This window comes from Pseudochaenichthys georgianus, chromosome 4 (genome assembly GCF_902827115.2).
Source record: "Pseudochaenichthys georgianus chromosome 4, fPseGeo1.2, whole genome shotgun sequence".
Lineage (NCBI taxonomy): Eukaryota > Metazoa > Chordata > Actinopteri > Perciformes > Channichthyidae > Pseudochaenichthys > Pseudochaenichthys georgianus.
Window position 1 is genome coordinate 39,531,686 of NC_047506.1, and position 15,651 is coordinate 39,547,336.

The window sequence follows — 15,651 nt, forward strand, 5'->3', positions numbered from 1 at the left end:
CCTTTAAATCAATCCTTAGAATCAGAACCACACGTAACTAATGATCTGGAAAATCACAAGCAGCTAATTCAATAACCAAGAGGACAGAAAGAAGAAGAAGAGGACACAAGAAAAATAGGAAAGGAAAGGGAAGAAGGAGAAAATAAAAGCAGTCCGGATTTGTCTAATTCTAGTGTTAGCAAGTTAAACCTCAGAATGTTACCAGCAGGAATATTTCGCAATACCAATAGCGATGAATGCATAAAAAGAAAGAAAGAAAGATGTTAAAACATTCCCAGCTTAAGACTTTATGCTAAACTAACGTCAAGGGTAAATACGTGCAGCAGCACATGTAACCACCAAAAGAGAAAAAAAGGATATTTAGTAAGTAGCCTAAACTTGTGCTATCGCCAAGAAAAGAGAAGAACATGACAACAGTGTTTGTGTTCCAAACGCAGCAGGTTCCTTACCTAGGACGCCCAGCCGGTAGTTGACAGTCATGACAATCACATTTCCATAGCTGGCCAGGATGCTGCCGTCAAACATATTCCCTGTTCCTTCCATGTAGGAGCCCCCATGGATGAAAACCATCACCGGCTTGGGGCTTCCACTCTCCCTAATGTCTGGAGAAGGGGGGAATAAGAGGAGGAAGAGGAGGAAGTGGAGAACGAGTGATTAGATGACAGATTGAAGGTGACAGCCAGAGATGACATTTCAACACTTTAGGGGGCTTTGGCCACCTTGTTTATTTAATTGTTTTCTGGGTAATATTGGCACACTGGAGATATTGTTAGCTTGAGGCGTCAAACCAGTCATTTTTCGACTAACACTTTATGTCTGTGGTGATTGAGTTTTCCTTATTTATGTATATTTAAATCCATACAGGTGTTAATGAAACAGGATATTAAGTACCAGGGGTTTTAATTTTCCTCCAGGCAATGAACTGTCAACATGCAAGAGTGGCAATCTAACCTGTCATATTATGTTGAGGTAAAACTGGAGGAAATCTAATAGAAAATGCCATATTAGGTTGAACAATCTTGTGGACAAGTGCGCTCTATTGAAACGCTAATTTGTATTCAGGTTAGCAATCCACAGTTGTTTAGCTGTAGGAGGTTCGCCTTGATTTTGTGAATATAAATGAGCCCAGTGGCAACATAAGTAAAAACTGAATTGGCCACTTGTCTTTCATAAATAATTTAAAGACTTTGTTAATTTGAAGGACAGGATATTGATGTAGCTTTTAAATTACATCTGAATAATTGTGATACATTTCAGTGTGAAAAGACTGTGTGTAAAGTAGCCAGGTTTACTTTCTTACATTTAAGAGAAATCTGTAAACTAACTTAAGAATCATATAATAAAGAAATGTAACCGGATAACTTCCTGTTTTAGATAACCCTAACTCTACCTCAATATCAAATGCAATGAAAATAGATTAATACAACTCCCTCTGGGGGGAAATGTGGGGTTTTAGCCTTTGCAGACCCTTTACATGCACTAAAAGCTATAACTTAGAGAGAACCCCAGAATGAATAACAGGGCCTCTTTAAAAGGTATTCTAACTCTGTAATCCTTCTAGTAATCCCCATTTTTTTTAAAGTTGTACCAGCAATACGATTATGCATTTTTGTATGTAACTGAAAAGGAATACAGTTACTTTTTTCATATCCTAATTATTCAATCCAATTACTTGTAATCCATTTACTTCCCAAGCCTGTATATTAGCTACATAACATATGCAGAGGATGAAGAGTAGTCATACTGAAACGTGTTACATTCCAACAAAGCAGGAGATGGTTTCTGCACGTAATAATATTTTCTGTAGGTGTGTAAAATATCGAGTCAAAGTAAGGGGAATCTTGAGCCAGTTGTTAGAGGAATTAGCCGTATTAAAATGTGTTACATCTGGCTGATTATAGGGGAAGAAAGGAGCTCTGGGTTGTACATATTTAGCCCTTGAGGCGGTTCTATTACTGTCTGGATTGTGAGCAAAAAGCATGAGACGACTCGCAGATCTAACAGTATGCTGCAACCCACGTTCAAAACAAAGTTTCACTTTCATCTTCTGCATCTCCGAGACGATGCTTTTCATCTGGCTTCCTAACTATCTCCATCAGTACATGGCGCGGCGCACATCGTTTATCCCACTGATGTTTTACCACTGAGGGACTCGGGGTCCAGAGAGAGACCAGTGAGTCTGTGCGGAATAAAAAATTAACCAAGCAAGAAAATAGAAAAGCGTTACCTTTGAGACAAGAGAGTTCAAAAGAGATCTTCAGTCGTTAAGGGAGCTAGAGAGGCAGAACATTAGTGGTTGTGTTCTAAAGTTCTCCGACAGTGTGTGTTTAGAACGCACGCAACCCAACGGCTGGACAAATGGGTGGATCCACCTCTGGAGAAAACTTCAACTCTGGATGAACTGGATCACAGTAACAATGTGGCACAATTATGCTTTTAAATTGTGGAACAATATGCTGCTGTTAATAATGCACAGCACTATGCTCCCTTTGATGAACTATTATCTTATAATAACACTGTTTTAAATAATAACAAAGCTACTCTGGCAACAAACAAAAAAGTGGGTTTATCCTCAACTTCACCTCGCTTGTGTATGACTTTTTTATGATTATTCATCATGTTTTATTTTATTTATCATGTATTCATCATGTTTTATTTTATTTATTTTATTTATCATGTAAGTGAAGATACACAGGAAACAGTAATACAGGGGACAAATGCAGTAAATTGAAGGGTAGGTTTGAACATTTAAAAGATCACTGAGGAAATATGACATAATGCAGCGGAAATTACAGATGGAAACTAAATATAACAGTTTCTACATACTAGACTACAGAGAAGATAAAAAAGACCCATCCTCAGAAAGAATATCTTAACCCATATGTTGTGTTTGGGTCTCTTGTGACACTTTTCAAATTTGAATCAAATAATAACTACCCTCAAGTTTTTTTATCGCAACAAGGCTTCCTGATATCCTCCTACACGTATATAAACAAAAAAAGTGTATAATTTGGTTTGACCTTTTTTGGGAAATTGGATTATAATATTAGTTTATTATAGTCAGATAACATAATGATCCACTCTCTTCACTATAGGGAAAACAATGAGTGAATGCATAATAAGTTAGTTATGATGTAGTCAAAACAATATTGTATGATAGTCATTATTTTTGAGTGTTTTGGACTGAGATAAATCATGGATAAAAATTGACCGCCAACACCATGAACGGAAACAGCTTTGGAACACAACACAACACAAGGGTTAATTGACAAAAGGAAATAAAATCTGGACCGAAACAACAAAAAAGGCGAAAACTGAATAACATCCACTATAGGAAAGTGCTGTCTCCTTGTGTGTTTGTCCTTTCCCTCCATTTCTCTCGGTGCACAGTTCATTACATCACTTCTATCATTCTCTGTCCTTTGTTTGCTTTTTTTACTCCTAGTTTTTCTGATCCCTATTTTGCAGCAGGAAGCGGCCACAAAGTAGCAGCACATCATAACTCTCCTCTGGATGGCTTGACAAAAAAGGTCAGGGGATTATGGAAGGAGTGTGTGTGTCCTTTTGTACGGCTCACAGTCCAGATACACTCGTGTACCCTCGCAGAAGAACAATTAATGCGCAAATCATCAACATGTCAATGAAGATGATTCTGATATTAATGATGGTTTTTAGCCATGATGACAATGGTGATAACCGTCATGTTAATAAGGCTGATCACAATAATAATGTTTCCTATTACAGTGATGGAAAACATGATGATGATATTAACAAATGGATGAAAATGCTTATCCACGTTATGGTAGTAAAGATGTCGCTGACACTAACTCTGGCACTGATGATGGTTTTAATGACACAACCATGACAAGGATGATTATGATGGTGGTGTTGGAAGTTATGTAGATGACATTGATAATGGAATCAACCATTATGGTGCTGCTGATCTTAATGTTGATGCCAAACCATGACATTGATGATGTTGATGAACATATGACTGGAAACCATAGAAACAATGGAAACCATAAGTATGGACATAAAGCCATACATGACCATAAATGATGATGTGGAAGTCAACGAGATGGTAATGCAAATATCATTCTGGTGTTGAACATTGTGCTAACAATGAAAACAACCATGCAGTTGATGATGCTTTTGATGTCCCAGCAATGACAAAGATGATTATGGTGGTGGTGGATGCAACCATGATGGTGCTTCTGCTGATGCTGATATTGATGGTGAAGATAAAGTATACCATTGATAATGTTGATGTTCATAGCAGCCACAACTGTAAGATGTTGCCAGACAAGGTTGGCCTCAAAGCCACAAACAGCCATACAACGATAGTTACGGCTGTAACTACGGTTCTATGAGTCCCGGATGACCACCAGAGGCGGTGCTTTAGCACTGGATATGTCCATCGCGCGCATGCGCAGCTCGAGTACCAATAACAACAAAGTCACCTGTGACCCACGTGACACCGGCTATATCAGCCGGTATTGTCAGAGGATCTGTTCCCCGAATCTTCTCGCGAGCACACAAGAATTCTGAGTGACAGGGATCTCTGGCGGTCATCCGGGACTCATAGAACCGTAGTTACAGCCGTAACTATCGTTTTATTTCGTCCCTACTGACCGCCAGAGGCGGTGCTTTAGCACTGGATGACTTATACCAACAATGTCATGAAGAATCCAAGCCCTTGCTCACCACTGGAAGCAGCGGAGCTCGGCAAAAGGACCATGCCCAAAGAATGGGGAGTGGCGACATTGACCTGATGACAACTGGAGAATGTGCCAGAAGACGCCCACGACGCCGCGGCGCAGATGGTCTCCAGGGGCACCCCTCTCAGGGCAGCCCAATATGTTGAGATACTCCTTATAGAGTGGCATCTCAGCCTGATGGCAGGGGGCGGCCACTGGCCCCGTAAGCCTGTGAGATGGTATCGACAACCCAGTGGGGCAGCCACTGGTTAGAGGGCATAACCTCCATTAGTGCCGCCAGGGCAAAATCAAGAGTTGCTCCTCCTGCCGTATACAGGCAGTAGCCTTGATATATGCCCTTTGGGCACCCCCATGGCACAGCAACTTCGACGTGCCGTACTCCTGAATGTCAAAGCGTGCCAGCTGGGCAGGCTGATTGAAGTGGGTTTGTGGAAAGACCCCGGGCGGGAATGCCACATTTGCCCAAAGGGCAACGCCTGAGAGTCTCACCTCGGGCATGTATTGTTTATGCAGAGGACATGCAACTGCCCGACTCGCTTCCCTGAGGCTATGGCAAGCATAAATGCTGCCTTCGTGGGCAGCCACCTAAGCCCCACCTGGGCCAGGGGCTCGAAGGGAGGAGATGATAGGGCATCCGGCAGCAGGGGCAGGTCCCAAGCCGGAGCCCTCAGGGTGCAAGGGGGACGCTGCCATAAAGCCCCTCTCATAAAGAGGGACACCGACCTGTGGCACCCCGCCGTGGCGCCGTCGACCCGAACATGTCGGGCAGAAATCGCAGCCACATAAATTCAGAGTGGAGTGAAAACGTCCACTATCTAGAAGGGACTGTTGTCTAAGCAACAATGTACATGCTGTCCCCAAGGAACACGCACATTCTTGCCCCCCAGTTGGGGTAGTGCGTGAGTGCAAGCTGCACGGCCCGAAGCTCTAGCACGTTGACCTGGCGCGCACTCTGCTGGGCAGACCGCTGACCCTGAACGGTCCTACCCTGCCGCACTGCACCCCACCCTGAGAGACATGCACCTATGGTGATGGTCTCCTGGCGGGATGGGATGGCGCCCATGGGCACGCCTACCAGGAGATAGGCCCTGCCCCTCCAGCGTGACAGAGAGTGGAGCAATGCTGCGACACCCTGACTTCCCTGTGCCTGTGCCACTTGGAGTCCTGTTCAGCCACATCTGCATGGGGCGCAACAACAGCGGGCCTAAGGGCCCAGCAGCCGAGGCAGCTGCCAGTCTGCCCAAGGGCCAGAGGAACTGAATATAAGGCACCCTCTTGCCCGGCCCACGTGGAAGTAGGCATCCCTCGGTTGAGAACCACACCACCTGTGCGTATGCAGTAGTCAGCATATAGAATGGCAGCACCTTCAGGAATCTGTTGATTCCTCTGAGGCCCAAGATCGGGCGAAATCCGCCGACTTTCTTGCTCACGAGAAAGTATGCCGAGTAGAACCCCCTGGCTAAGCAGAGGGTCTTACTGGCTTGATTGCGTCCTTGGACAGAAGGACGGACAACTATTGGCCCAGAGGTAGGGCCCCTGCTGGCTCCCCAGCCGACGCCAGCTCCCCGTGTCCTGTCGGCGTACCAACCGACACAAGTCCCCTCTCGAGTCACCTCCCGAGTCCCCTCCCGAGTCACCTCCCGAGTCCCCTCTCGAGTCTCTTCTCCAGTCCCCTCTCGAGTCTCTTCTCCAATCCCCTCTCAAGTCTCTTCTCCAGTCCCCTCTCGAGTCCCCTCTCGTGTCCCCTCTCGGGTTCCCTCTCGTGTCCCCTCTCGGGTTCCCTCTCGAGTCCCCTCTCGAGTTCCCTCTCGGGTCTCCTCTCGAGTCATCTCTCGATCATCTCTCGAGTCCCCTCTCGATTCTCCTCTCGAGTCCCCTTTCAAGACAATTCTCGAATCACCTCTCGGGTTCCCTCTCGGCTCCCCTCTCGAGTTCCCTATTGAGTCCCCTCTCAAGTCTCCGTTCAAGTTCCCGCTCAAGATCCCTCTCAAGTCATCTCTCAAGTCGACTCTCAAGTCGACTCTCAAGTTTCTTCTCGAGTCTCCACTCAAGTCCCTACTCGTGTGCTGTGGGAGGTTCCGCTGGGGGTCCTGCCAACATTGTGTACTGTGCCGTTGGAGGCCCCGCCGACTACTTTTCTGCCGGGGGTCCTGCCAGCCCTATGTCTTGTGCCGTTGGAGGTCCCGCCGACTACTCTTCTGCCGGGGGTCCTGCCAACCCTATGTCCTTTGCCGTTGGAGGTCCCGACGACTGCTCTCCTGCCGGGGGTCCTGCCAACCCTGTGTCCTGTCCCGTTGGGGGTCCCGCCGCCGACTCTTCTGCCGGGGGTCCTGCCAGCCCTATGTCCTGTTCCGTTGGAGGTCTCGCTGAGAGTCTTGCCAATTCCATGTCTTGTTTCTTTGGAGGTCCCGCCGTTACCTGTCTCACCGGGGGTCCTGCCAACTCCTGGTCCTCTTCCGTGGGGGATCCTGCCGAAGCCTGTCCTACCGGCTCTGGTTCCTGTCCGGCCGACACCGGGTCCTGCCCGGCGTCCGGAGCTGTCCCGTCAGCGCCTTCCTGCCCGGCCTCCGGAGCTGTCTGGTCTTCGCCCTCGAGCCTGGCCCCCTGAGAGCCTGGCCCCCTGAGAGCCGTGGTCTTTGGTCTGGTTCTTTTCCCTGTGTTTTTCCTCCCGTCGTTAGTTTCCCTGGTGTGTCTAGTTGTCTGATTGTGTTCACCTGTTGTCCTTGTGTTTCTCCTCCCCTTCCCGGCTGTTTCTCGTCTCGTGATTACCCCTCCCTGTATTTAGTCTCTTCCTGTGTTCAGTGTTGGTTCGTTTTTTGTTGGTGACTGAGTTCACCGGTGAGTGTTCTGTTTTGTCTATGTTAGTTTCATTATCCTTGAAATAAAGGTTTATCAGAGTTATCTGCATTTGGGTCCTGCTTCCTTCACTCAACCGTGACAGATTTACCTGAATATACTTTCTCAAACAAGCCCCGGTGTGTGTATTGAACGCACTGTACCTCAAGGTTTTAGGTGTATGCAATCCAGCTTGCTACGGTTCCCTGGCATCTTTTAATGGGCTGCCACAGCAACACTTTGAGCGGAAACATCTGAACCCTTCTCTCCTTGAATTATCAATTCATCATCATTGAGCTGATGGCAGAATTCATGTCTTTCCGTAACCTACTTGCAGACATATCTATATCAATATGTTCTTAATTATTTTTGTTTACATACTGTAACCTTATGTTATTTTAATAAAGGGATTAGAAAAAGGTGGGAATTGTACTCCAAGGTTTTTTGCAGCAAGATGAAAGCTTGCTTTGAGAAGAGCCAAAATGAGATGCTATCTTGTTGTGATGCAACCAAACAATCTTTCCAGGGATGAGTGTGGGTGAGTGTGTCAGAGGATATGTAACATCCCATCATGGAGTAGATCTGCTTCCTTGAGGATGAGGTTATGATCAAAGAGAATCAGGTGCTTTAGATTTCTCTGAGCAAACCCTGAGAGATGCCCTCGGGCTGTTGCAACAACTTTGGTATCCTCTGCCGGTGTAGAGGACTTATCAAACCAAAAGCAAACACAAGGAGCAGAGGTTTTTTTTTGTAATCTTGGCTCCAACCTTTTTGCTGCAGGGAGCAAATCCACAGGGTGGCTCTGTAGAAACCAACAGGAACAAAACGAGGCCCAGTGGTGAACGCCAATTCAAACGCTTCTCGATTAGATGCTCTTGTGTAATCAGTGCAACTGTGCTGATGCAACTTATTGTTGGCATGTCTAAGATGACATCAGCACACTCGAGGAATAACGTGCAGATTTTGTGGCAAATTCACTTTGTCCATAAGCAACAGCATGTTTGCTTGACATTGTATTACATCTGCAAATAAAGGCTTATACATTAGATAAGTGTTTTTTACTTGTATTCACTGCATGTCATCATAGTGATGTATAGGTACTGTGTATTTAAATAACCTATCTTTATTTTATTCTGAAAAGTGATCTATTACAAATTGGAGAGTAATTGTCATAATTTTAAGACCTTAGAAGTTCATGTTGATGGAGTAACCACAATAGCCTGTTTCAGATTTGCAAAGACCATAATCCATTCAACATCTTTGGCAGTTATTGAACGTTATCAAAACCAAATATAATACATGTTGTGCTTTATGATAATTGTGTTCCAATAAATTAATGAAACACTACAGACTGTCAAAATGAGTCATTTCTCTCGACCCCTATTACAAAATGCCCACATTTTCAGCAGAAGTGAAAACAATGTAAAGAATGGTACAACAAACGGTTGGTCTCTAAAGATTATTACCAATTTTATGACAACTCTTTATGGGGCTGAAACATTCTATAACTCAACAATTTAAATGATATTAAGGCTTAAAGCTATGTATAATTTACAGGATGCTTACCTACATTGAGCTCACATAAACTCATTAGAATCCTATGGGGACGTTACCCAGACGATGTCCTTATTTCATACAGTGTATGGGCCTTAGAAGAACAGTTATATAACGTTAGTAGTTTTTAATGGATGGTTGAGCCTGCAGAGTGTTGATTTTTACACAGGAGACAGAGCCAGCTGTCACAAAGATTATTTCCAAATGCCTAAACATGACCCGGCTAGGGTTAGGGTTAACATCATCGGTCTGAAAAGCCTTATTTGAATGGTTAGAGGTTCTTGTTTAGATTTGTTTTGAGAACGTGTCAGTTTCAACTTCAGATGTCATGAAAACACCCTTGTTGAATTGCCGGATCTTAAATGAGAAGAGCAGTTTTCTTCAACTGCAGTTGAATTGACCTTATATCTTACTGGGATGGCCCGGTAAGTATTTAGCTGCTCTGCAGAGCCGTTATTGGTTGGTTATGCTTTTGGATTTGTTTTCCTTGTCATTAAAAGTAGTCTTAATCCTTCCATGTTATTGTTAATTGTAATCAAACATAAATTGGTCAATTTTCAGAAGAGGTGGGAACTAACCAAGTAGATTTACTCGAATTAAGTACAATTTTGAGATACTTGACTTTACTTGAGAATTTCCATTTTATACTTTGTACTTTTACCACACTACTATTCAGAGGTAAATGGTGTACTTTTACTACATGTATTTCATATCTTTAGTTACTTCACAGATGTGGATGAATGATGTGAAATCTAATCAAGTGTTAAATCAGACTTTAGTTCCACCTGGAGTAAATCCACCAGCTACCCTGCAGTCTACAAAGTACTTCAAACTAGCTGCACCTTTACCAGCTTTGAGAACACTTTCACGATCAATCATTATAAAACATATATATATATTATTCTGAAATGGACCAATCTGCACAATGACTACTTGTACTTTTGGTTCTTTTAGTACATTTCGATGCTAATACTTTTGTTCTTGTACTTGAGTAACATTTTGAATGCAGGACTTTTACTTGTAACAGAGTATTCCTACACTCTGGTACTTTTACTTTTACTCAAGTACATGATCAGAGTACTGGATTCTCCATTGTTAAATTGTGAGTTGTAGTGGTAAATGATGTTTGACTTTTACCCCTCTGATATCAAGCAGCCTCAATAGTTGGAGTTGAACTTGAAATATCAGCAGAGCCTGAGGACGAGGTAACACATTCCACATTTGATCTTTTATCATCCTTTCCTCAGCTCCAGGATTGGCCTTATGCTGTCACAAAATCCATATCCGTGTGCCCTCCACACTCAAAGTAATAAATCCATAGTGTAGGAAGATTAATATCTCACAAGTAATGTCGTATAATATTGTATATAGGGTACCAGGGGCCCTATAAGAGCCTTGTGGATCCCACAGTTCACGACATCTCCACTTCTGTACACCCGCTTTTAACCACTCCAGCAATATCCGCTGTAAACTAACAAATCCTCAGCTCTCAGGGACTTTCCTGTTTACATCTCTATTCCCGGCACAAAAGCATTACAAACAGCAGCTTTACTGAGTATAAAGAGATTGTTATATCCAATATTTGCAGAGTGGGTAGGTTAGGTTCACTCGTGCAGTCATGAGTTTGCATATACAACGTGACAAGAGGTCAAACGTTAAGAATCACTGGACCCTAGCTGAACAGGGTTAGAGCAACACGTGTGTGTGTGTGTGTGTGTGTGTGTGTGTGTGTGTGTGTGTGTGTGTGTGTGTGTGTGTGTGTGTGTGTGTGTGTGTGTGTGTGTGTGTGTGTGTGTGTGTGTGTGTGTGTGTGTGTGTGTGTGTGTGTGTGTGTGTGTGTGTGTGTGTGTGTGTGTGTGTGTGTGTGTGTGTGCGTGTGTGTGTGTGTCCTCCAGCATATTTCCGTATGTATTAAACTGGATTAGTTGTCTGCCCAGGAGATAATACTCGAAGCTTGCCGGGATTTCATTCAATAGATGTATGTGACTCTCTCTGATGTTATTGGTGTGTGTGACCGTGTGTGTGAGCCCCCAGAAAACAGCGTAATGGCAAAGATCAAAGGGATCCAAATGGTCGTGAGCCTTATTTGGATGTAATTGCTGTTTACTTCGTTACATTATACAGTGGAGGTGCCTTATTAAGACTGTCTGCCTGCCATTGAAGATGCACTCGAGCGGCCTTAAGGGGAAACGACTCTATCTCAGTCTTTATCAAGGGCACTTTATTCCTAGTAGGAGTTTTCAAAGGACTGCTTGTTTACGACAACTACGTAACGGTTGATGTGTTTGTATTATTGAGATTAATAGCTCTCCAGAACACTGTTAGCTTCAAAATGGCAATTCATTTCAATATTAAGAGGAGGGATTGCAACATTCCGGCTTATAATCTCAGTTTGGCTCCCTTAACAGTTTAAGAAGCCCTTTTTCTTACACGTTTGTGCCTCATACTCATTTAGGTTTAAATACCTTCAAAGCGACAATGGAATGGGGGAAAGGTATTTTGGTGGTGTTATGACTCTGTGTCAGAATCGTAAGCGGAGAACATGTTTTTTAGTGCCAAACATTTAGTGAAGGCCATGGAAACATGTTGTAACTATGTCTAAAACAATGTTCTTACCTAATGTCAACAGGTGCAGCGTGGTAAACAAGACTATTGTGGATGACTTTCGTAGTAAGGGATCAATCAAGTCATAGTTAAACAAAACTTTGGAGTAATCATCTTAATCCATCCGTCCATCCCGACCCCGGATGGCTGAACCTTAATCCCACTATAGAAATGTGTTCGATTGGTGTTAAGAGAGATCATTTCAAGTATTTAGCACATATAGGATTTTTAATAATAATAATACAGAAACTAGAGCAAGGAGCTAAGGAGCACACTTTTAGTATGAATAGCTTAGTTTGTATCTTTATGATTGATGAAAGGTAAAGTCAAAAAGTGGCATTAAAAGGTGGGGTAGGTACGTTTGAGAAACCGGCTCGAGATCGCTAGAATTTGAAAATACACAACCGGAGAAAATCTGCCACTTCCTTATAGAGCCCCTCCTCCAACACACACAAACGCACACATGACCACTGAGGGCATGAGATAAGTTTGTGCCCCGATGCAAGGCTGACAGGCAGGTCGTTGTACTTTTTACAGTATTACGGCTTCTACAGATTCATCTTTTATGGATGTTTTGTCAAAGCACTTAAGATATTCCTTGCTATCGGGATGTTAAGAGCATTCCATGGAATATAACAAAAAGTGTATCTCGAGCCGGTTTCTGAAACGTACCTACCCCACCTTTAAGTGAAAAATACCTTTACAGTATATTCTATCCTTACCTGTAACACCATTTTAATGCATATTGCTGTATTAGTAATACAAAATACATGATTAACATTTCACTGCAGGAAAAAAGGAAATCCTAGTTCAAGGTTCACTTTTCCAGAGCTTTCAACCTCACCCTGTGGGATGCAGCTGTTGGGTGGTACTGGGCAAATGTTATCTACTAATAAGGGTCCCAACATTTCCAGCACATTTTATTCCTTGTATTTCGATGAATCATTTTAAAGTATTATTTGGCATGCAGGATTTGGATTGCTTTTGTATATTTACACTTTTGAACTTTACTGTTATTGGAATGGAAGGGGGAAAACCAAAAAGCTTTAGGTTATCATCCAATCATCTACGTAACTAGGGTTAGGGTTCCTGATCAAACGTAGCACAAGTGCTATCTTCAACTTCCTCTTGACATAGATATAATATGTCTGCCTCCTGAGCAGTTCAGTTTCCCTAAGATGCCTTTAAAAGTGAAATGACAATCAGCTGCATGAGAGGACCTCAACATTTAAACATAACATAGTTGGATTGACACAAGCCACATGAGCAGTTTGTCTTAATGACCATCCAAAAGAAATTGAGTATCTTTCATCTTTATGTTTTGCTTGTGTGTTCTCCAAAGAAGAATCAAAACAGAGAGCCCAGGTGACCACTTTAAACCATAATGACTAATGTCACTTGAAATCCGCTCCGCCCAAATGTTGGCTTATTATGGCCAAGTCTGAAGTCTGCTAGCCAGGCCAGCATTTGATATAGCTACAAAACAAGTCATTTGGCTACCTAGAAGTTGGGTTTTGAATCTAACAGTTAGCTCACATCCTGTACTACTTCATTTTTTTTTTAGATGTGTTCTCTGAGTTCATTTTAGACCCATCTTGAATAAGTGTGTAGGTTTGACGCCCAAAACATGAACAAGTCTTCAGTGTTAGTATAGTTGCAAGCCAGTTAGTCAGTCTTTTGAACATGATATTAGTTTCTACGACACGGTTTCAAAGAAAAGAAACATGCAAAAATGTGTTAAAACTGGCTGACGGGTTAATAGTTAATTGATCTGTTGGTGGGATGCAACATAGAAAAGGAAACGTAAAAGGAAACAGCAAATCCAAGCAGAGAATCTATGTTACAGTATTAATATCAAAGGATGGTGGTAAACATGTAAACTTTAGACATCAAGCTGAAAAGGACAAAACACATCCAGCCCAAAAAGAGTTTACGAGTAAAGAGCAAAAAGAAAATGTCCATCACTTTCAAAAAAAGGACAAGAAATGTAAGAAAATCAAAGAAGATAAAAATTTGAGGAGAAAGGGTAAGTTTGGATTCCCTTGTCATGCAAATCAGTTTGGCATCGGGGGTAAAAAATACCTTCGTCGTCCGTGCGGTCACTATCACCTAAATCATCAGTGTGTTTCTTTGTAAGGGGACCTATAGGACCAAGAAGGAGAAGATGGAGGAAAACAGGGTGATCAAGAACACACAGTCTTCAAAAGATGCTCTCAAAAGATAAGAAAGTATCAACAGTTAGTGTTTCTAGCCCCTTTTTTGGAAAAATCTCGGGTAAACATTACCACAAAGTCCACACAGTAGGAATGTACTGTATACGAGTTCATTAAGAAAGTAAAGGAGCAAGAAAAGAGGGACTTTTTAAAAAAAGAAGCAAAAAATTGAGGGTCAATCTCTTAGGATCACAAGACATAAACTTCTTTGAAACAGTGCATACAGAAGCATCAATTACACATATCAGAAATATCATAACATTTGGGAAAGTGGCAGAGAACAAAGCTGTGAAAGAATCAGCATTACACAAAAAACACTCAACAGAAGCATGTGACACACTCCCCCTGTTGTATTATCAGAGTGTGTACAGTGTGTACACGCAGAAACACGCACACTCAATGGCATGCATACATTTCACTGCAGGGGTGCTGCTGTGAAGCGTGGCCGACATCAGAACATGTACATGACGGATCGAGGTAAAGATGAGGACATCATATACGAAAAAATATAAAATAGTTTTGCGGATTTCTTTTGTAAACAAGTTTTCTCATTTTGCCAATGAAAACCGCAGAATCAAACATGTTGAGAATAAACAAGTAAAACCTTGCACACAATTTCAATTTGGGTAATTAATAAAAGTCTATATTATATACAAATAAATATACTTTCAATAGTTTTTGGGTAGTTTACATTTTGGGAAATTTGCTTTTCTGTACATGATGAAGTTACTACACCCAAGATATAACATGCTAATTATAGATTGTTGGAGATTGTGTTACCTTTGGATGGGACTTAGCCAGTTGCTTCGCCCTGTTGGCTAGGCTAAGCTAAGTGAATTGACTCCTGGATGTAGGTTACATATTGGCATATGAGTGGCATCAATCTTCTTCTCTAACTCGCCACAAGAAAGCAAATTGTCCAAAAATGTTCTCATGCCTGGTGGTTTTCTTGAAAAGAGAAAAACCTTTGATAGTTGCACAGGGGAAGTGGTCAACTGCTTCTTTATTAAAACCAACACATTGTAATCTTAATGTAACTGTTGTGTACATGCAGACACATTAACAAAGACTATCTTGAGCAAAAATAACAAATACATACATATATACACTCACACACAAACAACACACTAACGGAGAGGGACACAGATACTCAGAAACATATATGAATACATGCAGTCCTGAAATAAAAGTTGCATGACCCCCAGAAACATACCGGGAAAACACACACACACACACACACGCACACGCACACACACCCACACATAAAGCGAAAGCCTACTCAACAATATGTGACGCCAAGGGTCTTCGAATACCCAATCTACTATTTCAGAATGACCACTCCAATACTTTAAAGCTATCTTCATTAGCCACACAACCAAATACCCAACTATTCTGTGTACATCTAATTCCATCCATTTGACTTCATAAAACTCACAGCAGTCAATTTCAACATCAAAGGTTAACAGGCGCATTCTGTGAATAAGGTTGATGTTGAAAAGAATTGTCTTTGTAAAAGGAAATAATTCAATAAAGATTTGTTGGTTTGAACATCTATTTCTTTGTAATACAGATTGGGAGATGAATCACTGGAAAGGTTCAAGATACTTTGAGTCAGAAGCTTATTTTGATGAGTCATCATTCCTCCATCATTCAACATAGTGGTGGTTTATTTTAAGGGCAAGCATTTGTCTGCGGTGACTTTAAAGCAGCCGGCTTATCATTCTTTC

At 42.3% G+C, this 15,651-nt stretch overlaps 1 protein-coding gene across 1 annotated transcript in view; it reads right to left on the minus strand.

The window, feature by feature from the left end:
• Positions 1–15,651, minus strand: part of nlgn1 (neuroligin 1) — a 427,865-nt gene that overhangs the window by 234,476 nt on the left and 177,738 nt on the right. Inside the window, exons 3-4 of the mRNA XM_034082065.2 lie at positions 13,794–13,853; positions 450–602 (exon numbers count right to left, since the gene is read on the minus strand). Coding sequence (XP_033937956.1) covers positions 450–602; positions 13,794–13,853 — 213 coding nt within the window. The remainder of the gene's footprint in view (positions 1–449; positions 603–13,793; positions 13,854–15,651) is intronic.